Source organism: Amblyraja radiata, chromosome 3 (genome assembly GCF_010909765.2).
Source record: "Amblyraja radiata isolate CabotCenter1 chromosome 3, sAmbRad1.1.pri, whole genome shotgun sequence".
Lineage (NCBI taxonomy): Eukaryota > Metazoa > Chordata > Chondrichthyes > Rajiformes > Rajidae > Amblyraja > Amblyraja radiata.
Genome location: NC_045958.1, coordinates 25,322,360 through 25,348,214, shown reverse-complemented (window position 1 = coordinate 25,348,214; position 25,855 = coordinate 25,322,360). Strand labels below are relative to the sequence as shown.

Genomic DNA, 25,855 nt, shown 5'->3' with positions numbered 1-25,855 from the left:
CAACAGACCACGCCAGACGGAGCTCCGCACACTGGTGATCTCGGCGAGATGTTAGTTCAAACGCCGCAGCTGGCCGCTCCGCAGCACCGCGGCTCCACGATGTTTTCCTCGGCGGTCCCAGCATACCGGAGTTCCAGCGCGGCGACCCAGGAAAGGGATCGCCCGCTCCGCAATAGCGCTCCAGCGCTGCACTGCCGCCAAAGCCGACGTTCTGCGCCGCCGCCACCAACGTTCTGCGCCGCCGCCAACGCCGGTGTTCTGGCCAGGTCCTCAGGGAAACGTCGCTCCAGGACCCGCTGGTAGGCCGCGAGGACAGGTCGAAGTCACTGCTCGGAGGAAGGCAACCCCTCCGACCAGGTAGGGACTTAGAAAAGCAGTTTCCCCCTTCCCCCCCACACATAAAAGATTTAGGCCCCCTGACTATACATTTAACGAACTAAAAATAATAAAAAAGAAGGGGAAAAAACGGACAGCTGCAGGACAGGCAGCCGTTCAGGACAGCGCCTCCTCCGGTAACAGCACTCTTACTAGCATTATATTTAATATCATGTTCCTCACCATACACAGAACATATAGTAAGGAGCTGCTGGAGACCAGCGCTAGATGGACTAAAGACCACAAGATCATCTGCATAGAAACATAGAAAATAGGTGCAGGAGTAGGCCATTCGGCCCTTCGAGCCTGCAATGAACTGGCCTCAACTACCTTCTGTGGCAGAGTTCCAGAGATTTACCACTCTCTGTGTGCGTGCATACATAATATGGTTCACTATAATATTACCAATCACGCACCCAGTATTACAGGCTTTCAATTGTTTGGACAGATCATCAATATATAGATTAAAAAGGATTGGGGACAAAATTCCCCCTTGTCTAACACCATTGCTAACCCCAAATGGGGCTGAGACCCTATTGCCCCATTATATTTGCATAGTCTGGTGGGCATACCAGTAGGCCAGAATTCTCACAATGTATTTAGGCACCCCTCTTTGACTCATTTTACCAAACAGCTTTCTGTGATTAACACGGTCAAAGGCTTTGGAAGCATCAATAAAGCACATAAGGATTGAAGAGTTTTTGCCTCTATATTTGTTTACAATCTCCTTTAGGGCATATATAGTAAGTAAGTAAGTAAGTAAGTAAGTAAGTCAGTGCCATGTTTAGCTTTAAAGCCGAACTGGTTATCTGTGGAGTTTACAAACTCATTTATTCTATCCAGCAGAACTCTTTCTAAAACTTTTGACAATATGCTGGCTAAAGCTATGGGCCTGTAATTATTTAGGCTGCCTACTTTACCAGCTTTGTCCTTAATGACCAGCACTAGCAGAACAGACAACATTGAGTCTGGTAACAAGCCATGAATCATAAAGCCAGTAAAACAAATAGCAAGGAGAGGAGCTATCCTCATACTCGCATACTTAAGATGTTCAGCAGAAATATGATCCAAGCCACTTGCTTTGTTGTTGGACAGCTTGTTCATGGCATGATACACCTCATGTGACATAATCACAATTGAGTCATTACTCTCAATATTGTCCACCCTATACAAGTCACCTTGGATACAGTTGAATAAAGTACTATAATGTTGTCGCCATAACTCCGCGATATTAGCTGTTCCGGAGTATAATCTTTGTACAACAATTACACAGTAACCTGTATACCGGACAGCAGATGCTTAAAGTGTAATGGATACAATAATGTAAGGTGTTTCCAAGCAGTTTACTGGATGACGTGGTTTGTTGGGACAGATGCAAATACACTATATAAAAAGAGAGAATATAGAGATCTTAAGAAATAGCAGGAGGAGCAGGCCCATTAGCCCCATAGTATGCTCTGTCATTCAACAACATTGTGACTGATGCCAGTTTTCAGTTCAATCCACATATGTTTCTGATATCTTGAAATCTATCAATTTCTGTTTTGAATGCTGTCAACGACTCAGCCCATGGTAGAGATTTCCATATATTTTCCATTTCCCCCAAATATCTTACCCCTGATTATGAAAATATGACACCAGATTCCAGTCTCCTCAGCCAGAGGAAAAATCTCTGCTAGTCCATCCTGTCATGTCCTCTAACAATTTTGTATCTCTCAATGCGATAACTTCTTTTAAACTATAGTGAAGAAAGCGCACCCAATCTCCCCATGTATGGTAGACATATCACCCCAGGAAACAATGGTAAATCTTTGTAAGGAAGTATATTTTTCGGTAAGAAAACCCAAATTGTGCACATGATTCCAGGCAGGTTATCACCAAGGTCCTCTACAATTGTTCAAAGACATCTTCACTCATATACTTAAATCTTATAGCAATAAAGCCCAATATGTGTATTTTTACAATACTGGAGAGTTTTTGACGAACAAGATTAGTCATCACTTTTTTACACCAATACACTGTTCTTAACAAAAATCTAGCCATCATGTGAAACCTTATAAATAGCAAATATAACTATAACTTCAAGACCGAAAGTCAAAAACTTCTTTCATAATAGACACATTTTCATTGTTTTCCCACCATTTTGGACACAAAAAGTGTGAAATTAAAAACTCTGTCACATTTAGTCATGAATATTTAATTCTTAAATAAACTTCATATGGCCCCTCATACATATACGTTTTGATAATGGTCTCAGGAAATATCTTCATCTATACTAGGAGAAAAATAGTAACATAAAGGAAATGCAGTAAAGACCCCGTAACGGTCGTAGTGCTTGGTGTCCATTGTCACAACCTCCGTTATCGGAGTTGGTACATCCGTAAGTTAAACCACGGAGGCTCCAACCCTCTAATGCTTTTCAAACACCCAACGAGGTATCCTATGGTAGTAACAATCTTTGGGTGAGTTAATTATTTTTTATTGTTTTGCAATTTTATACATCAAAAACAACGGGGTGTCAAAAATGCAACGTCCATTTACGATATATTTCCTGACTTTGAAATTAAGAAAAAAACATTTTTGACATAAATTTGTCATCAAAACTAAGAAACTGAACAAATTTTCAATTTGGCAACACACTGTCTCTTGTTTACCTTTTGTACCAACCAAGTCATTAACTTCATTCCTTCGTGTCAACTTTGGGAAACTCCACAACGACCGTTACGTAGACATTTTTCTTACAAATAAATCAGCCCAAATCAAACGATCTGACGAATCATCGGCCATCGATGTCGCTCAGATCCATAAGGTAATGTACCATTTAGATTGAATTAGTGAAAATGTTTGGTTTTCGCTGGGACACCGCAATGTACGTTTGTGTGTATGACAGTGATGTGCGGTGAGGTCAATTGCTGGGGAGGCACTGGCTAGTATCAGAGCCAGATTTACACACATATGAACCCAATAGAGGTAGCTTAAATTCACCAATCAATTTGCAGGTTGACTATTGGTTAGGCGACTGTATGTTTCATATTTCATATCAGCATTCTTTACAACACATGCATACAGGTATGTTACGTATTCGATTCACGTTTTATAGACAAATGCGGTTCCACTATTCATACTCATTCAACACAAATGAAAATAAATATTCCATGGTCTTACCTTTACTTGTAAATGAAGTCCATTCGCCTATCCTTCTGGACAAAGATGTCAGTGACCGTGTTGCAGAAGTCCTCTTTATTTTCTTTTAGTTTTTAAAGTCTCTCCGTCTCAATAGAGATGATTGCCAGGGATGAAAGTCGTCCTTGGTCAGTCCGATTCCGACTGTATGTTTTGAGTCGTTTCAAAGCAGAGAACGACCTTTCAATGGACGCTGTTGTAGCTGGTATGGTGAGCACCAGCTGGAGTAACTTTGTCACCTTGGGAACTGTCTGCATCAGATCATTCTGGGCCAAAAAGCTGAGGAGCTGTCTCGGTGATTTGCATTCACCATTTGTGAACTATACAATCTAATAAGATCAGCTTTTAGTCTAACAAAGTCAAAGTACCTTGCATATTTTGATAGGCTCTGCAGTTTGGTGTCATCGAAATGTTGTGACATTTCATAAAATTCCGTGCAATCGACCAAACCAAGGAAAGTTAGCTCACCAAAATGATCAAACCTAGCTTTCATTTGAACACTGATATTGTCCAGAATGTTATAAAACATTATTTTCCTCTCATCTCTGATCGGCTGTTTACTTCGGGCATTGTCTGTCAGGCCAAGTGTGATGCATTTCTGCTCGAATCGATCACAGAAACTGTCAAACTTTTGTCTCTGGCGTTCCACAACTCCCATTGTGTCGCGGATTCGCACACAGCAGAATCTAATGTCCATTACTTTATTCTGCAGCACACAAAAGAGTGCATCGGTTTCATTGAAAATGCCCTCATATGCCATTATGAAGAAGCAGGTTGATGCTTTTGACAGCCAGAGATCATATCCGGCGGCCATCATCAGGGTGTCATTGTCCCAACCATCGGGATTTTCGTTCATAATCCGGAACACAACATGCAGATCAGATTGGTACATGCTGATCGGCTGCACTAGTCTGGAATATGAGCTCCATCTCGTGGGCCCTGCTCTTGGTTAACATCGCTTCACGACATTGTCCAGTAGGTGGGTGCGCTTGGTCGACTTATTGAAAAACGTCGCAAGTCCCTCAACTGTTTTAAAAAACGTTTTACACTCAGGCCAATATTTTGCTGAATGCGAGAGCACCAGGTTCAATTTGTGTGCATAACAATGGGTAAACGTGGCTTCGGGTACATTTTCTTTAATCTTGGCCTGCACCCCATTAAGATCTGATGCCATCACTGAGGCTCCGTCGTAAGTCAGAGCTACCAGCTTTTCAATGCAATCGTATTTCCCCAACACTCCAAAAACATAATCAGCAATAGCCGGTGCTCGTCTGTCATCACTCACATCATCAAATCCCAAGAACGCCTTCCCTCACCTCACAAGTCACCTCACTTTTAGCCACATAACGCAAAACTACAAAGACCTGGGCTTTGTTTGTGACATCCGTTATCTCATTAACCGACTGCTACAAATGGGGTTGCATTAATCTCCTCTTTGATATCATTTCCAATTACATCACCGACTACTTTGATTAAATCGTTCTGTATTCGGTAGGATGAGCCAGAAAACACAGTGGATGTCTCCAAATGTCTAGCTAACTTTTCATCTTTCTCAGCAAAAGCATGTAATAGCTCCACATAGTTGCCATGATTAGAAGATCTTGCACACTCATCGATACCACAAAAATGATAATTCCTGTTTGGCTAGGAAGCAGGTCGCATTAATAAGGTCTTTTAAAATCTCACAGTTTTCCTGTACCTTTGCATTGTGGATGCTGATATTTAATCTCCGCTGTTCATTCAAAGCCAGATCTATCCTTGAAGCTCCAAAGGTTTTTAAAGCAATTTGGCTTTGAAAGTGAGTTGTCGATTTTTCATGTTTTTTGAGGCTCCTTGGTAGATTTTTCAAGTCACAAAATCCCGCGTTAGTCCAAACGTGGTCGGTAGTGGAGAACAGAAGGCAGGAAAAGCAGTAAAGGCGATTCTTCGTAGCACAGCCACACAGCCAGTTTTTTCCGTTGGTACCACTACATTTGAAACGACCGTGTTTTCTGTCCCTTCATTTGAACTAGGTCCTTAAGCTCAAGCATTGATCTTCCAGTGTTAATCACTCCCTGTATTGATTAAAAGTCCAATTTTGAGACATTTTCAAGGTTAGATATAATGTTTTCCATTTTTGCAGCTGCTGGAATTTTTTTGCTAGAGCTAAAGGACAAAGGACATTTATTGTCACATACACCAATTGGTGCAGTGAAATTTGAGTTACCATGCACTTATGCAGCACACAAAAATGATAAACACAACACTTTAGAATTTAACATTAAACATAAAAAACATCCCCCCCACAGCAGATCAACGTTTCCCATTGTGAGGGAAGGCACCAAAGCTCAGTCCTCTTCCTCTGATCAACCGTGGTCGGGGCCTATTGAGGCCTCCACAGCCACCGCTACGGACCCGATGTTTCAGGCGCTCGAACGGAAGAACACTCTCAGCGGCCCAGAGCTTCCGAATCGGCTGCTTCCTACCGGAGACCACGGCTTCCAAAGTCCACAGGCCTAGCTGGGCCGGAGATTCAACGCTGGCGACCCCGGCAAGGATACCAGGGCTCCACGATGTAAGGACAGTGCCACCCGCGGCTGGAAAGTCAACGCCGCCAGCGGTAGAATCCAGTGCTGAGCCGCCGCTGCTGAAGCTAGCTATCGTGGAGGGAGAGCGAGGCAGCGTCAATTACGTGGGCTGAGCCTATGTAATTGACGCTCGCTCTCCCTCCACTGGGCACAAGGCATGCCCCCCTCAGTGAGGCAGATGTGATAGCTGCCTCCCCTGGTACTTTTTCATTGCAGTTTTATGACGAGACCAGTGAGCCTAAATTTAATATCTTTATACATTCAATAAGTTACCTGGACTATGGAAGGCGAGGACATGTAATGAAGGGGTCTACAAGCATTACATTGGTGACATACAGAGAGATAGTAACAAACACACGCTTATTGCCCACGCTCCATCCAGTTTATGAGAGGTTGCGCAATCAGAGGGGAGGCTCAGCTCGTCGCTGCCTCACCTCTCGTCTCTCCTTGTATTTGCAGCGGAGCTCCGCAGATTTGGCAATTTTGACCATAAAAGATGAATGGATTCATATAGAAATGACATTTATAACACAGATCAGTGGAAACATCTTTATATTTATTTTATTTTATTATTATTTTTCTTTACTTTTTGTAACAGCTATTTTCATTGGAATATGACAGGTGAGGCTCTGCCTCCTGTGACCGCACGTCCCTGGTGTATGATGTGTAACGCGCGTTGCTGTGTCCACTCAGATGGATACAGTATTCTACTACATGATCAAGTAAAAGAAGTGGAAATGGTGTTTGTAATTTGATTGTTCCATGTGGTATTCATAAGCAGAAAGGAATAAGTATGTGTGCTTACTGTGCCAACCAGGTCACTGGTGGACACCACGCGACAACAAAATGTATTTGTGTATTCTGATGCTACAGCTCGGTGTATTTCAGAAACTTGCCATCAATCTTTTCTTATATTTGTTGTTGATACTATGTTAGTCATGAACCCAAAATAGTGCTTGTCAACATTTCTGAAGGAATTTGAAATTTGACCCCATTTGTCACATTCATGTGTGCAGTATTGTAAAAAGACACATATACTTTTTGCTTTCCAAACTGCCTGCTGCATATGCATGTTAGCCGTCGGTCATTTATATTCAAAGACACCCAGATCTCCTTGAACAAAAATACAACTAAAACCATTTACAAAAGCTCAACTTTACAGGTTTATTTGCCGTTGGAATAAGTTCAGATTTTTACAAATTACACATAAGTGGTAACCATTGTGGGGGGATGATTTTTTGTGTGTAAGTGAATATGTTAGTCTGTGTCCAAGATGGCTGTCGGAAGGGAGAGTGTACGCTGGCGCGGTTTAGCTGCCGCTGCTCTCTCTTCACACTGTGTTTTTAATTTTTTGTCTTTGGAGTGAATTCTGTCTTTAATTTGTGTATTGGTGATGTCCTTATTATTTATTTTACTCCGACTATATGTTTTTTCTTTCTTGTTAATTTCTGTAAGGTGTCCTTGAGACTTTGAAAGGCGCCCGCAAATAAAATATATTATTATTATTATAAGACGTACTGTAGGAGCAGAATTAGGCAGTTCAGCCCATTGAGTCTACTCTGTCATCCAATGCAAAGGAGGAACCGGTATACTTTGTAACTTTGCCAGCGCTGTAGGTGGCCGCTATTTGCATACCCTGGGCATGCAAGCAAATAATTTTACTGTGGCTTGTCACATGTGACAATAAAGTATTCAATTCCATTCCATCTCCCTATAACATACATCCAAGAAAACTGCTCTGCCAGGCCTGTATTGCAGCCATCTTTAGCTTATGATTGTTTTGGGGCTAGTCCCCTTCAGTTTTCTCTTCAGCATATAAACGGCATGCTCAATTGGGTTAAGATTGAGTGATAAACTTGTCCACTCAAGAAATGACCATTTTTTAGCTTTGAAAAACTCCTTTGTTGCTTTAGCAGTATGTTTGGGATCATTGTCTTGCTATCGAATGAACTGCCGGCCAATGCGTTTTGAGGCATTTGTGTCTATACACTCAGAATTCATTATGCTACTACCATCAGCAGTTGTATCATCAATGAAGGTAAGTGAGCCAGTACCTTCAGCAGCTGTACATGCCCAGGCCATAAAACCCCCACCACCGTGTTTCACAGATGAGGTAGTATGCATTGGATCTTGGGCAGTTCCTTCTCTCCTCCATACTTTGCTCTTGCCATCACTCTGATATAAGTTAATCTTCTTCTCATCTGTCCACAAGACCTTTTTCCAGAACCGTGGTTGCTCTTTTAAGTACTTCTTGGTAAACTGTAACCTGGCCATCCTATTTTTGCGGCTAACCAGTGGTTTGCATCTTGCAGCGTAGCCTCTGTATTTCTGTTCATGAAGTCTTCTGCGGACAGTGGTCATTGATAAATCCACACCTCTCCTGAAGAGTGTTTCTGATTTGTCGGACAGGTGTTTGAGGATTTTTCATTATTATAGAGAGAATTCTTCTGTCATCAGCTGTGAAGGTCTTCCTTGGCCTGCCAGTCCCTTTGCGATTACTAAGCTCACCAGTTCTCTTTTTCTTCTTAATGATGTTCCAAACGGTTGATTTTTGTAAGCCTAAGGTTTGGCTGATGTCTCTAACCGTGTTATTCTTGTTTCTCAGTCTCATTAATGATTTCTTTGACTTTCATTGGCACAACTTTGGTCCTCATGTTGTTAAACAGCAATAAAAGCTTCCAAGTGATGGAAAGAATGGAGGAAAGACTAGGAGCTGAGAGCTCTTCTATACCTGCATTAAGGAGGCATTTAAATACACCTGAGTAATTACAAACACCTGTGAAGGCATGTGTCCCAAACATTATGGTAGCGATGTTACAATACTTACCTTCAGCGGCGCTGCAGTTCTGCCACTGGCCGTGTGCGCGACTTTGGCACCTTTGAGGGTGGGGGGGGCGGGATCAAAATGTAGTTTTCTCCTGCCTGTCGGAGGCGAACTTCTTCAGGCTGTTAAGCTGCTGCAGAAAAATCGTTCTGACTTCCGTTCTCGGAAGTTTAAAAAAAAAAAAAATCGCTGGAGTAATTTAAATAGCTACTAACGCCGTCAACGCCGACAATGGGACGGATCTCCCGTAGGGGACAAAACGAAAGGTAAGTTGTTAATTTTACATATAAACTTGCTTCTTAGGATGACTTTAATCAAAATTTCCGTGGCGAAAATGTGATTTTGGCCCCATACGAACCGGCAATGTTTTTCCTGCCGATATGGGGTTCAAATTCACAGCAAATGCAACGTTCCAATCGATCGCATTCCACAAAAACCAACTCGCAAGATGATTAAAATGCCCATTAATTTACGGGAATTTAACATTAAATTCCTTCCATTTGGCCTATAAATTCATGACAATTAGATTTTAAAAACAATGTTATATTGTGAATTCTTGTGTGAATGTTATTTGGACACTTAGGCTATTTAAAAATGTTAACCTTTTCTTAAGAAATGGATAGATGTTTAGATCTAGTAATTTAATTTTGTAATTAGCTACAATTAGGTAACTAACTAATTATATGCTTTAATTTCAGGTCATCCAAGTAAGATTGTTTCATATTTGCTACAGAATGCTTCAATTTATAATAACTGAAAATTTCCTTCAGTTCTCTTAATTTTTAAGAAAGTTATGGGCTTTTGACTGTCCTCGATCACAGCTTTTGAATTAAGTCAATGGAAAAGCAATAGGGAACAAGATGCTAATTTCAGAGTATGAAAATGGCCATAACTTTTTTAATACTGAAGATATGAAGGTGAATTAGGTGTCAAATTAAACTTCTTTTTATGCTTTATCTGATGGGATAAATTGCAGACTTGATTTTTAAAATCTCAAAATGTTGTAACATTGCTAATTATGGTGCCTTGAAATGGGGGGGGGACTATGTATAAACACCGCTGTAATTTCTACATGGTGAAACCAAAATGTATAAAAATACCCTTTAATAAAATCTGACAGTGCACTTTAACCACATGTTGATTTTTTTCTGTTACAAATCTCAAATTGTGGAGTACAGAGGCAAATAAATAAATGATGGGTCTTTGTCCCAAACATTATGGAGGGCACTGTATGCACCATCGTTAGTCACAAGTGAGGTGCGGGAGGACTTGGGGATTACTAATGATTTATTTAAGAAGAACTACAAAGAAAAACCTGGGAACTGTAGACCAGGAAGCCTAACATCTATGGCAGGTAAATTATTGTAGGGGATTCCTGAGGGATAAGATATACATGCATTTAAAAGGACAGGGGTTGAATGAGAATAGCATGTTGTGGAAAATCATGTCTCATTAATTTGATTGAGTGTTTGAAGAAGTAACGAAGAGCCAGCTAATTGGAGACAAAACCTTCAACCATCACCCTCTGCTTCCTCTATTCAAGCCAATTTTGTATAAAATTATTTGTTGCACTGGTGGTGTGACACACGAGTCGATGCTAGCTGGGATTGTTATTTGTTACTACATTAATGACTTAGATGAGTGTGCAATTGTAAATTACACTAAAATAGGTGGTATCATAGTGAAGAAGGTTATCAATAATTATTTTTTTTGCACCGTGTTGAAAGGAGCTAAGTAAAAAACAGGATTATACCAGAAAGTTCCTGATCCTAGTATGCAGGTGAATGCAGACAGATTCACTGCATTGAATGTCATAGAGATTGGCAACTGAGATGCTTAATGTTTTTGAAGGGTAAAGTACACCATGCAGATGAAGTGGTCATAGAATAGACAGCAAGGACCAAGGACAAGATTTAAATGTATAAAATTGCATTGTGGAATGAAATATTTATAGGCCCATTTTTTCAGTTTTGCACTTTCATTGGTTGTTTAATTTGCATTGATACACAGAAAATATTTAAACAATGCGTATGTGGATAACGTTCTTCCTAATTTGGCGGAAGGGAAACTGGCTTTAGGTCAAGAAGTGAAATGAAACTGAGCATCCTTACCAACTGTATCACAGTATGGTATGGCAACTGCTCTGTCTCCGACCGGAAAGCATTGAAGAGGGTGGTGAAAACTGCCCAACGCATCACCGGTTCCTCACGCCCCTCCATTGTGTCTGTCCAAAGCAAGCGATGTCTGCGAAGGGCGTGCAGCATCGTCAAGGACTGCTCTCACCCCAGCCACAGTCTGTTCACCCTCCTACCATCCGGGAGGCGCTACAGGTCTCTCCGTTGCAGGACCAGCAGGTCCAGGGACAGCTTCTTCCCTGCGGCTGTTACATTACTCAACTCTGTACCTCGATGATTGCCAGTCACCCCACACTCCTTCCCCCAGAAAAATTGCACTTCTACGTATATATATTTATTGCTCATTATTCTATGTTCGCTCTTCTGGGGAGATGCTAATTGCATTTTGTTGTCTCTGTACTGTACACTGCACAATGACAATAAAATTTGAATCTGAATCTGATGTCTTGAAAATATATGGTAACTAAAATTAAAAAATTAAATATCACTTCGTCAGCACCAGTCAAGAGAAAAAATAAAAGTCAAGCATGACCTATTTTAATGCGCTTAAAACATAAAGTACTGGAGGAACTCAGTAGGTCAGGTAGTATCTGGGAAGGGAATGGGCAGATGTTTCAGGTCGGGACCCTGCTGTAGATTGACGACCTACTGTTTTACAGTGTCCATGCGCCCTCCGATGGTCACGATCCCAATTGCACGGAATGCCGGCAAATGCGACCTGTCACACCGCCCCGCCCCGCCCCCTCTGTTGGGCCGTCTCGTCTCGTCTCGTCTTGTCTCTGGCGGTGCGGAACCAACCAAAGACCGACCGTGCTCTGCAGCCGCTTCTGGGCAACATGGAGTCCGAGAGGGCGGGGGTAGAGGCGGCCGCAGACTCGGAGGGTGGGCGCTCGAGTGCAAACTGCGCGGAAGAAGAGCAAAACGTCTTGCAGGAACTGTCAGAGTTGCCAGTGGAGAGGGCGGGCAAGAGGCCGACGTGCTCACGGTGCAGGTACTTACGCCGGAAAATGCGACGCGTGGAGGCAGAGTGGGGCCCAAGTCACAGGCGGAGTCCAGCTTCCGTCACCCACACCCACTCCAGCTGTAAGGCAACGTCCAATGACGGGCAATGTCTGCTTCTCTTCAGTTGAATTACTTTATGAATTTAAACTTATACTGAAATCCAATGCTTTCCATGGAGGAAGCTTGTTGGGGACTCATTTGGCTGGCGTGTAGGGCAGCTCTTGTACAGAAACTGCATACTGTTCCTTTGGCCGGCAAGGTCCTATTGCCATCTCACATTTGTATAGATCCAACACCTGTGCTTTTGTGTCCTTTCATGAACTTACTCATATCCTTGTATTAAAATCATCTGTTTTAGTGCAATTGTTTTTATACACACGGATGACTACACAATACCATCCTAAACTGTCTGAAGCAGGGTTTCGGCCCGAAACGTTGCCTATTTCCTTCGCTCTACAGATGCTGCCGCACCCGCTGAGTTTCCCCAGCACTTTTGTCTATCCTAAACTGTGGACTCTATGAATTTGATGAAGGGTCCCGACCCGAAACGTCACCTGTCCATGTTCTCAAGGGATGCTGACTGGCCCACTGAGTTACCCCAGCACTTGTGTCTTTTCTTTCTAAACCAGCATCTGCAGTTCCTTGTTTCTCAACTATGGACACTTTTGACTCTTTTTCCCTTGATCTATCTATTTCACTACCTTAGCTGCAGTACAACAGGTTTGTAATCACGGTGCTCAAGAGATAATATAATAAACAAAAAAAAGTTCAATAAATTAAAAAAAACGATATATTGCCAACCAATAAAATGCCCAAAGTCCCTATTACAACAAAGCCAGTTCATAATTTGGAGTTCATAGTGTTCAATAGCCTGATGGTAGTTAGGCAGATGTTGTTCTCGAACCTAGACTTTACAGTTTTTCATATACTTTCTTCCCAATGGCAAGAGTGAACCAAGTGCATGACTAGGGTTATATAGGTCCTTGATGTTGGCTTTCTTTTTGAGGCAGTGTCTCCTGTAGATCCCTTCAATGGTGGGGAGGTCATTACTCATGATGGACAGGGCATTGTCTACCATTTTTTTGTAATCTCCTTCGTTCTTGGGCATTTGAGTTGCCAAACCAGGCTATGGTACAGCCAATCAATATGCCCTCTACCATAAACCTGTGGAGGTTCAACTATTCATCAACATACCAAATCTCCTCAATCTTCTAAGGAAGTAGAGGCATTAATGGGCTTTCTTCTTGAGTGCATCAATGTTTGTGGATCCTCAGCCTTCCTTTTCTAAAGTCAAAAATCAGTTCTTATCAAGGTTGTTGTACTGGCACCATTCAATCAGACCTGCTATTTTCCTCCTATACTCTGGAGTATATCCATATTTCAGCCAATAAATGTGGTGTCCACAGTGAATTTAAAGATGGAGTTGGAACAGTCTCTGGCTACACGGTCATGGGTATAGAATCAGTAGAGCAGGGAGCTGAGCATGTGCTGGTGGTTATCAAGAAGGAAGTGTTGTTGCCAATTCTTTCCGATTGTATTCTGTTGATGAGGAAGTCAATGATCCAGTTAGAAAGGGATATACAGAGACGCAATTTCTTGAGCTTGGTAACAAGACTGAAGGGGATGATGATGTTGATTACCGCGCTGTAGTCTTTGAACAACAGCCTGTCATATGTATGTTAATTGTCCATGTGGTCCAGTGGAGAGCCAGTGAGATTGCATCCCTCATTGATCTATTGTGGTATAAGGCAAATTGTAGTGGGTCCAGGTTCTTGCTAAGGAGTTGATATGTGCCATAATCAACCTCTCAAAATACTTAAGATGGACACAAAAAGTTGGAGTAACTCAGCCGGACAGGCAGCATCTCTGGAGAGAAGGAATGTGTGACGTTTTGGGTCTTCAGACTGGTTAGGGATAAGGGAAACGAGAGATATAGAAGGTGATGTGGAGAGATAAAGAACAATGAATGAAAGATATGCAAAAAAGTAATGATGAAAAAGGAAACGGGCCATTGTAAGCTGTTTATAAGGTGAAAATGAGAAGCTAGTGCAACGGGTGGGGGAGGGATAGAGAGAGAGGGAATGATAGGACTACCTGAAGTGAGAGAAATCAATATTCATACCACTGGGCTGCAAGCTGTCCAAGCAAAATATGAGATGCTGTTCCTGCAATTTGCATTTAGCCTCACTCTGACAATGGAGGAGACCGAGGACAGAAAGATCTGTGTAGGAATGGGAAGGAGCATTAAAGTGTCCAGCAACCGGGAGATAAGGTTGGTTCAAGCGGGCTGAGGGAAGGTGTTCCGCGAAACGATCGCCCAGTCTATGTTTGGTCTCGCCGATGTATAAGAGTCCACATCTTGAACAACGGATACAGTAGATGAGGTTGGAGGAAGTGCAAGTGAACCTCTGCCTGACCTGAAAGGACTGTCGGGATCGCTGGACAGAGACGAGGGAGGAGGTATAGCGACAGGTGTTGCATCTTCTGCGGTTGCAGGGGAAGTTACCTGGGGAGGGGGTGGGAAGGGTGGGAAGGGATGATTTAACTAGGGAGTTGCGGAGGGAATGGTCTCTGCGGAAGGCGGAAAGGGGTGGAGATGAGAAAATGTGGCTAGTGGTGGGATCCCGGAGGTGGCGGATATTTTGGAGGATTATGTGTTGTATGCGACGGCTGATGGGGTGGAAGGTAAGGACTCGGGGGACACTGTTGTAGCCCAGGAGGATCAAACACTCTCAACCACTGCTATTCCACTATGAAGTATGCCAATAATGCTATCTCTTGCCCTCACTTTGGAAAACAGACCTCCTGGCTGTGCTCCTTCTGTCTGAAGAGTGCAGTGGTGAGGATTGAACAGAGCTGGTCAGCAGAGAAAGGCAAGACTCAACGGACTTGAATGAAATCCCCACAGTTGCTGAAGGAAATGTGTGAAGGGAGGTGTTCCCACCAAGACATAGAAACATAGAAAATAGGTGCAGGAGTAGGCCATTCGGCCCTTAGAGCCTGCTATTGGCTATTCAATATGATCATGGCTGATCATCCAACTCAGTAACCTGTACCTGCCTTCTCTCCATACCCCCGATCGCTTTAGCCACAAATGCCTTTCTCTGCTGACCAGCTCTGTTCAATCCTCACCACTGCACTCTTCAGACAGAAGGAGCACAGCCAGGAGGCCACATCTAACTCCCTCTTAAATACAGCCAATGAACTGGTCTCAACTATATTCTGTGGCAGAGAATTCCAGAGATTCACCACTCTCTTGTGTAAAAAATGTTTTTCTCAACTCAGTCCTAAAAGATTTCCCCTTTATCCTTAAACTCCTTGTTCTGGACTTCCCCAACATCGGGAACAATCTTCCTGCATCTAGCCTGTCCAACCCCTTAAGAATTTTGTAAATTTCTATAAGATCCCCACTCAATCTTCTAAATTCTAGCGAGTACAAGCCGAGTCTATCCAGTCTTTCTTCATATGAAAGTCCTGAATCAGTCTGGTGAACCTTCTCTGTACTCCCTCTATTGCAAGAATGCCGTTCCTCAGATTAGGAGACCAACACTGTACGCAATACTCCTGGTGTGGTCTCACCAAGACCCTGTACAACTGCAGTAGAACCTCCCTGCTCCTGTACTCAAATCCTTTTGCTATGAATACTAACATACCATTCGCTTTCTTCACTGCCTGCTGCACCTGCATGTCTACTTTCAATGACTGGTGTACCATGACACCCAGGTCTCGTTGCATCTCCCCTTTTCCTAATCGGCCACCATTCAGATAATTGTCTACTTTCCTGTTTTTGCCACCAAAGTGGATAACCTCACATTTATCCACATTATACTGCATCTGCCATGCATTTGCCCATACACCCAGCCTATCCAAGTCACCTTGCAGCCTCCTAGCATCCTCCTCACAGCTAATACTGCCCCCCAGCTTCGTGTCATCCGCAAACTTGGAGATGTTGCATTCAATTCCCTCGTCCAAATCATTAATATATATTGTAAATAGCTGGGGTCCCAGCACTGAGCCTTGCGGTACCCCACTAGTCACTGCCTGCCATTCTGAAAAGGACCCGTTTACTCCTACTCTTTGCTTCCTGTCTGCCAGCCAGTTCTCTATCCACATCAATACTGAACCCCCAATACCGTGTGCTTTAAGTTTGTATACTAATCTCTTATGTGGGACCTTGTCGAAAGCCTTATGAAAGTCCAGATATAACACATCCACTAGTCCTCCCTTATCCACTCGACTAGTTACATCCTCGAAAAATTCTATAAGATTCGTCAGACATGATTTACCTTTCATAAATCCATGCTGACTTTGTCCAATGATTTCACCACTTTCCAAATGTGCTGCTATCCCATCTTTAATAACTGACTCGAGCAGTTTCCCCACTACCGATGTTAGACTATGTGGTCTGTAATTCCCCGTTTTCTCTCTCCCGCCCTTTTTAAAAAGTGGGGTTACATTAGCTACACTCCAATCCTCAGGAACTACTCCAGAATCTAAAGAGTTTTGAAATATTATCACTAATGTATCCACTATTTCTGGTGCTACTTCCTTAAGTACTCTGGGATGCAGCCTATTTGGCCCTGGGGATTTATCGGCCTTTAATCCATTCAATTTACTTAACACCACTTCCCAGCTAACCTGGATTTCACTCAGTTCCTCCATCTCATTTGAATCCCGGTCCCCTGCTATTTCCGGCAGATTATTTAAGTCTTCCTTAGTGAAGACAGAACCAAAGTAGTTATTCAATTGGTCTGCCATGTCCTTGTTCCCCATGATCAATTCACCTGTTTCTGACTGCAAGGGACCATTCAAGTGTTCCTTAGCAAGTCGCCTTAGATGAACCAGGAGATCTGCAATCTACAGAGAGACAGTTAATGAGCATTCAAGTCTGGTGATACTGGATTACTTAGGAAATCCAAGCATAACATTGCTAAGGCCATCAAGAAACGAAGAAACTATTTTGGGCTTTTGGTCCAGAAGGACATTCAGCAGCTGTGGCAGAGCTTGCGCGCTGTTACTTCCTACAAGGCAAAGCCAAAGAATAGCTCATCTGAGAGTGATGCATCACTTCTTGATTCTCAATTATTTCTATGCTCAATTTCAAAGAGAGAATAATCTTCTTGAGTCCCCACAGCCACGGACGATATTGTAAGCTCAGTTATTGAGGTCAGAACATCCTTCACAGGGATAAGCCCCCAGAAAAGTGTACCTGACTGTGTTACTAAAATCTGTGCAGACCCACTGGCTGGAGTTTTTGTGGACATCTTCAACCTTTCACTGCTGCAGTCCAAGGTCCCCACCTGCTTTCAAAGAATTTCCATAATAAAGGTGTCTTCATTGATATGATGGCAATGGAGAGAGACACCAGCCTCAAGTTCCAGGGTGCGCATATCTCTGAAGATATGTCCTGGCCCCACACATTGATGCAATCAGAAAGAAAATTCATTGACATCTCTACCTGCTTAGAAGATTGGGGGGATTTTGTATGTTTCCAAATACTCTATTGAACTTCTGTAGATAGCTTATAGACTGGTTGCATCATGACCTGGTTAGGTAATTTGATTACCTAGGAACAAAGTAGAGTACATAAAGTGGTAGATATTGCCTGGTCCATCATGGGTATTGTTCTTCCTGCTATCAAAGGTATGCACAGGAGGTGCTACCTCAAAAAGGCAGCTAATATCATCAAAATACCTTACTACCTTGGCCATGCTCTCATCTCACTAAAATCATTGGGAAGAAGGTGTAGGAGCCTGAAATTTGTTTACTCCAGGTTCAAGAACAGTTTCTAACCAGCAACCATCAGGCTCTTGAACATTGCACAACGCAGACCACTGTCATACCTAATGATCAAGCTATTATCTATTATGCACTTTTTTGTTGCATCACATACTTTGGCTTTGCACCATTATCTGGATACCTGGCATGACTGATTAATAATTTATTGCATGATTGATTTTTGTTTATTTATTCCATGTGTTATTGCATTAATGTGCCTGTAACTGCAGCAAGTAAGAATTTCATTGTCTTAATGCCCTTAATCAGCATGTTGTTCGGATGAGAATTGTGGGGGTTGATCGGCATGGACAATCTGATCCTTGTTTCGCTCTTAGTTCAAGATGCTGAGGTAAATGGAAGGTCATTGAAGCAAAGTTCATATGGTAGTAATATTAAAATTACTGGACCTTGAGGCATGTAGGAACCAACTTGTTTATCATTGTGACATTATTACGTGGCAAAGGTTATGTAACTTGATGGAAAATAGTGACACAGTATTTGGAAATATATTTATCTTGATCTGATTTTCACAGCAGTGGCTGCTTGAGAACACATTTCTTTGTTGTTGACCTAAAATAGCAAATTATCTTGAACAGATTAGTATTTTCTCTATGATTGATAAATATGGACATTCATTATTCTTGAATGATTAAATAGAGCTTACAAAGAAGCACTGCATGGGACACAGGAAGCAGAAAGACTAGCCATTTTCTTCTCGGAGTTGTCAAATATGTACCAAGTGATGCAGTTTGCTACTTTGGTAAAACCTTTAGTTGAGAACTTGGTAAGTGCAACAAAGTAGCAACTTAACCTAAGGAAAAACATCCAGGAATATCAATCGTAGAGATAAAATTCAAGAGTCAAGAGTTTTAAATTGTCATGTAACAATGTCAAATGCTGAATCTCACTTGCTGAAGCTTAATAGGCACATTGATGCAATAACACTCAAATATACAATAATCACAAATACAATAAATTAATATTCAGTAAGACTAGGTAAACAGAACATAATAGTCCAAAAACTGAAGTTTGTAGTGCAACCAAAAACAAAGTGTGTAGAAGAACATAGTTGCTGAGATTAGTGTTGTGCAGTATTCACAAGCCTAATGATTACTGGAATAAAGCTATTCTTGAAACTGGGGTTTACAGTTTCATAGCTCCTATCCGTTCTTCCGGACTCACTGGTCTAAAATTCAATTTCAGGCCTAGATTAAATCCTATCTGCTATTATTCTGTCCTTTTTACCAACATATTAATATTATCCTGTATCTTCAGACTACCCTCCTCACCACCAACTCTTGTATAATGTATAAACTTTCTAATTATCCCTCCTATATTCACATCCAAATTGTAAATGTATATAACAAAAAATATATAATCCCAGAATTGATCCCTGTGCCATGATACTAGTCACATTCTCCTAATTACAAAACCATCCCTCCTCATTTTTCCAACTTGTCTTGGGTCCAATCAGCTCTAATCCTATGGACCAGACTCCTGTGTGACACCGTCAAAAGCTTTCCTAAAGGCCACTCAAACTACATCAACAAAACTGTCCACATCAATAAAAAGATGACAAATTGGTCAGGCAGGCAAAGCCATGTTGATTATGTTTGATTGATCCCTGCCTTCCCAACAGTATAGATTGATCTTTTCTCTTGGGATTTTTCCCAATAGCTTCCCTTGAACAGATGTTGGCACACTGGCCTGCAATTAACTGTCTTATCCCTGTTGCCTTCTTGAGTAAAGATAACCAATTCTCTGTCCTCCTGTTATGGCCATGTATATCTCAGCTGTGATCAGAAAAATTATTTGCCAGACCTCCAGTGATTTCTTCCCTTGCCTGGCACAGTATCTGTTAACATGTTTCAGAATTGTATTCTCTATCTGGACAAGGTATGCTGAAAAGTCTCTTGATTATATCCCTGAGTTCTCCAATTACGATGCCCATCTTCTCAGTGAATGCAGATGAGAAGTATTCATTCAATAATTGTCCATAATTTGCCTACTCTTTCCTTGGTTACTCTGGTGCTCGTCAGATCTTTCTAAATGTGGAATTTTCTTTAATCTTATCTGCCAGTGACATTTTATGCCTCTAATTTTTTTTTTAAATGCCTGCCTCCATTTTTATGCCACTGGGTTTTATCATTTTCAGTATTGGAGGGTGTGGCCTGATTTGGAAAGAGTGTTGGCATGTGACTTCATGTCGGGCAAAAATATGTCATTTCATTTTGTACCATTATGGAAGGGAATTGATAGAACTGCCAGATGATGGGGAATGGAAGGAATGCATTGCCTTCCTTGGTCAGCTGTGAATTGTTCTGATCAGAAGAATGGAGTTGGCAATTTGGATAATCTGTGGCAAGAAAAATAGAGTTCACGTTTCAGAGTTTAGAGATACAGAGTGGAAACGGGCCCTTCGGCCCACCGAGTCCATACTTACCATTGATCACCTGCACACTAGTTCCATAGAGTCATAGAGTGATACAGTTTGGATACAGGCCCTTCGGCCCAACTCGCCCAACAATGGCCAACAATGTCCCAGCTACCCTAGTCCCACTTGCCTGCGCCTGGTCCATATCCCTCCAAACCTGTCCTATCCATGTACCTGTCTAACTGTTTCTTAAACAATGGGATAGTCCCAGCCTCAACTACCTCCTCTGGCAGGTTGTTCCATACACTTACCCCTCGGATTTCTATTAAATCTTTTCCCCTTCACCTTGAACCTATGTCCTCTGGTCCTCTATTCCCCTACTCTAGGCAAAAGACTCTGTGCATCTATCCGATCTATTCCTCTCATGATTTTGGATACATCTCACACAGGGGTCAGCAACCTACGGTCCACGGGCCGGATCCGGCCAGTAACCCGAAATCATCCGGCCCCAGGCATTTTTTTTTTCCCCGTCATCTACACGTCTTTAGACTGTTTAATACTGTTGGCCAGCGACATAAAGACTTACTTTAATGCTCCTAGCAATCCTGTTTGCTGATACAAAAATTGGAACTTATACAATCCCACGAACTGGGCAAAAGTTTAGTTGGATTGGTGGACGTGGTTCCACTGATGTAACAGTGCTGTTGCAGCAGCTGCGGTGCCTGGTGCTCAGCACACCCCAGGAACCATCCGTCACCACGCTTCACCCAGGGTGGGGGGGGGGGGGGGTGTGGGACAGGGCCAGGGCTGCCCTCCTCAAAGTTGGCGGTGCTGCTGGCCATTGGTTCGTGTGGACGCGGCGGACTGGAATCCAGCGGTAAATGGACGGGACTAGACCTTGAAGAGGGAGGTGGGAGAGAGGGGAGGAGAGGACGAACTGGAGAGGGAATGGGGGGAAGGAGAGGGGTGGGGGGAGGAGAGGGGAGGGTAGGAGGCAGGGAGGAGAGGGGGAGAAGAGTGGAGGAGAGGTGGAGAGGGGGGAGAGGTGAAGGGGGGTGATGTGAAGAGGGGGATGAGAGGTGGGTAGAGGGGAGGTCGGAGGAGAGAGGGGGAGGGGAGGAGAGGTGGAGGAGAGTAGGAGAGGATTGGGATGGAAGGGGAGGGGAGGGGGAAGGGTGGAGAGAGGGGGAGGAGTGGTGGAGGGAGGGGGGAGAGACAGTGAATGGGGGGGAGGGGGAAGAGAGGGTAACAAAGGGTCTGCATGAAGTTTAGGACAGAGAGGGGTAAGGGTAGTTTCAATACCAGTGTCTCAAACTAATATTGTCATGACTAGACTAAGTGGGACCCGTTGGGTATGTGATGGGGGGAGGGGTGTGGGGAGGTGTGTATGTGGGCGGGAGGGGTTTGCGAGGGGGGGGGAGGAGGTGTGTGTGGGGGAGGTGGTGTGTGGGCGGGGTGTAGGTGGGAGGGAGGATGTGGTTTGGGGGAGGGGGTGGTTTGGGAAGGGGTGTTTGTGGGCGGGGGGAGGGTTGTGAGGGGTGTGTGGGAGGGAGGGGTGTGTGGGAGAGGTGTGGGCAGGGGGACGGTTGTGAGGGGTGTGGGAGGGAGGGGGTGTGTGTGGGAGGGGGGAAAGTGTGGGAGGGGGGTCTGTGGCAGGGCGGGGTGTGGGGGGGAAGGGTGTGGGGAGGGGTGTGGAGAGGGGTGTGTGTTGGGGGAGAGGGGTGTGTGGGGGGAGGGGTGTTGGTGGGGGCGGGTGTTGAGGGGGGAGTGATGTGTGTGGGGGGGAGGGGTGTTGGGCAAGGGGGAGAGAGCTCGAAGAAAAGACGGGGGAAGAGCCATGAGGAAGAGTGCAGTATCACGGGGGAGGGGGGGAGGTGCCAGCGAGGGGGACCAGAGCGGGAGAGGTTGGCGGTGCGATGGGTCTCACAGCGGGCGCTGGTCGCTGGCCGCTGGTAGCTTCGCTGGTCGTTCTCCGTCGGGATCAGAGTCTCCGCTTTCCGTTTGGCAACATCGGCGCCATCTTCGACTCTGCACTAGGCTGAGCTGGGCCGGGCCACCGTTTCCGGTCCCTCCCTCCGAAAATTGTGTCCGGTTGGAGACCTCCGCCGGCCATCCATAGCCTCCTGCAGCTGCAGTAAAGATGCAATGGCGCAGGGAGGGATGGACCATCCCAAGGAGTGACAGTAGAAGGGACCAATCCACGCGGCGCTGAATGACCGGAGAGGCAATCGATCTGCGCACGCGTGTGTTTTAAGACTTTTAAACCTCTATAACTCTTACCGGCTTCCACCGATCGGAAACTTGCGGCAATCGCAGCACAGGAGAACGGTGAGTAAGCTGACAAAAAGCTATCGCGTACCGTTTTTGCGCAAATAGAATGACTGCCAAACCGGAAGATAACAAGATCGGAGTTTTGTATAGATGGGTTTTTTTTTTCCCATTTGGAACTTCTTGGTGAATGGTTATTATACATTTTTGTATGTTATTATTTTCAATTTACTTAGTGTATCTTCCATTTGTTCAAATAGTTTTCAATTTTGATTTGAACTCCTTCAAATTTGTGACTTTTTAACTTCTGTTATTGAGTTAATGTTGCGTACAAATAAAACTCATCACCTTATAGTTAGTGTCACAATGACAGTGCAGCAAATCTGCTTTCCGGAGCAGAGTACCCCGTGATGTCGATCTCTGCGTGTCAGCCTGAAGAATTGTTTGACATGAAACAACACCTATAGCTGCTCTCCAGAGATGCTGCCTGACCCGCTGTGTTAATCCAGTACTTTGTGACCTTTGTGTAAACCAGCATCTGCACTTCCTTACTTCTTTACTTCATGAGTTTACTGTTCTGTAATTTTGTCTTGGATTTACGAACTGCTAACTTTTTCTCTGACTATGGCTTGTTCTGCTGCATGCCGTTTATTTTCATTATTATTGCAGAGTGAATTAGACGACAATTATTGGCCTCCATAATAAAATATGGAAAACAGGAAGTTTAGTTTAGAGATACAGCGCGGAAACCACCGAATCCACACCGACCAGCGATCCCCGCACGTTAACACTATCCTACACACACTAGGGACAATTTACATTTATCCCAAGCAAATTAACCTACAAAAACCTACAAACCTGTACGTTTGGGAGGAGTGTGGGAGGAAACCGAAGATCTTGAAGAAAACTCACGAGGTCACGGGGAGAACGTATAAACTCCGTACAGACAGCACCTGTAGTCTGGATCGAACTAGGGATTTCCGGCATGACAAGCATTCTAAGGCAGCAACCCTACTGCTGTGCCACGGTGCTGCCCGTAACTGTTGTTCAATTTTATGCTGCGTAGGTTACAGTAATATTTTGATGTCGATTTGACATTCAAATACTTGAATATAGTTCAAATTCAAGTTTACATTTATCCGGTGTGCGTGTTGGGAGAGAGGGGTGTGTGTTGGGGGAGAGGGGTGTGTGTTGGGGGAGAGGGGTGTGTGTTGGGGGAGAGGGGTGTGTGTTGTGGGAGAGGGGTGTTTGTTGGGGGAGAGGGGTGTGTGTTGGGGGAGAGGGGTGTGTGGGGGAGAGGGCTGTGTGGGGGAGAGAGCTGTGTGGGGGAGAGGGCTGTGTGTGGGGGAGAGGGGTGTGTGTAGGGGAGAGGGGTGTGTTGGTGAGGGAGAGGGGGGTGTGTGGGCGGGGGGGTTGTGTGGGAGGAGGGAGTACGGGGGAGGGGGTTGTGTGGGCAGGGAGAGAAGGGGGTGTGTGGGCAGGGAGGGGGGAGAGCTCGGAGAAAAGACGGGGGTTGTGGGGGGTATCACGGGGGAGGGAGGCAGGAGTCAGTGAGGGGGGACCAGAGGGGAAGGGGCTGGAGCGGACTCACAGCGGTCGTTAGACTGCTGGTCGCTGGACCACTGGTCGCTGGACGTTCTCCTCCACCGGGATCAGATTCTCCACTTTCCGTTTGGTGACATTTCCCGTGCTCGGGCGGGGCGGGGCCGTTTCAAGTCCCTCTGAAAATTGTGTCCGGTTGAAAACCTCAACTGGCCATCCCCAGCTCCTGGAAAGACGTGATGGCACAGGAAGGGGCGGACCGTCCTGCAGAGTGACAGGAGAAAAGACTTATCCACGTGGTGCTGAACGGCAGGAGAGGAGATCGATCTGCGCACGCACGGTTTTTAAGATTTTTAAACCTCGCTCACATTTACATTAGACCACCGATCGTAATGAAACGTGGTGCAATCGCAGCATAGGAGAATGATAATAGCGCTATCGCGTAACGTTTTTGCGCAAATAGAATGACTGCGCAACAGGAAGATAACAAGATTAGAGAGAGAGAGAGAGGGGGAGAGAGAGAGAACGCTATAGGTTAAGTCAAATGTGAGTCATCGTACAGCCAAACGAATAAAAAGAACGCAATACACAATAGAGTTTGACATAAACATCCACCACAGGAGATCAACGTTTCACTGTGATGGAAGGCAATAAAGTTCAGTCATCTTCCTTTGTTCACCTGTGGTCGTGGCCTTTGAACCCTCCGCAGTCACCGCTACGAACGGCCTGATGTACAGGCCCTCTCACCGGGATAATCGGAACTCCGGTGTCGGAACGGAGGAAAACACTCTGTGGCTTGGATTTTCCTAATCGGCCTCTTCTTACCGGAGACCGCGGCCTCCGAAGTCCACAGGCCGAGCTGGACGGAGCTCCAACACTGGCGATCCTCGGCAAAAGATCCCAGGCCCCCACGATGTTCAAGTCAGCGCCGCCCAACTCTCCCGTGCTCCAACACTGGCGATCCCCGGCAAGGGTTCGCCCCACTCCGTGATGGTAATTCAGCGTTGCGCCTGCCCAATCAGTTGGTAGGCCGAGATGGGGGGGCGAAGATATGCGACGTAGAGAAAAGACGCATCTCCGTCCAGGTAAATGACTGAAAAGCGGTTTCCCCCGATTTCCCTCCACCACCCCCCACATAAGACATACTAATAAACATTAAAACATACATTTAGACACTAAATATAACAAAAAGGGTGAAAGAACTAACGAGCTGCTGGCAAGGCAGCCACTGCGGTGGCACCACCCGATTGATACTGTGATGAATGTTCTGCATATCATTAAATGACAGGCCTCATCCATTGACACATTTGCACATTTTTAATGTCCGAATAAGGACTAATTATGTTAAATTACTTAACTCTTAATTACATCAAATCTTAATTACCACGGTACTGAAAAAGTGCGGAGAATCTGTCCTTCAAATTGAAATTATTATTTATGCTTTTAAAAAGCTGTGGACTTTCGCAGAAGCCACTGATCAGAAGAAATTGTTTAATACAATTTTTCTTCTTTATCAAGCCATTTCTAAACCTGCCACTGGAAATATTTTTCAATGCTTCTATCTTCATATTTAATTTCCATCCTCATTACATTACCCTTTTGATTTTCCCATTTCTATGGTGCCATTAAATTTTAACGGTTTTGTTTGGACATAGCTAAATATCTACGTCAATATTATTCAAACGGAGTGAGTAGAGGTACTGGTAGTTAAATGCAGCCTGCCTCTTCCAAATACATTTGCCGCCGAAGTATAATGGAGAACCAAAAAAGGCAGCATTGAAATTGTTACATTCGTACCCCAGCCTGC

The 25,855-nt window shown here is 44.1% G+C and overlaps 1 protein-coding gene across 1 annotated transcript in view; it reads left to right on the top strand.

Moving 5' to 3' along the window:
* The first annotated feature begins 11,683 nt into the window (after positions 1–11,683).
* Positions 11,684–25,855, top strand: part of dtwd2 (DTW domain containing 2) — a 160,296-nt gene continuing 146,124 nt past the window's right edge. The window contains exon 1 of the mRNA XM_033017477.1: positions 11,684–12,075. Coding sequence (XP_032873368.1) covers positions 11,786–12,075 — 290 coding nt within the window. The 5' untranslated portion in view covers positions 11,684–11,785. The remainder of the gene's footprint in view (positions 12,076–25,855) is intronic.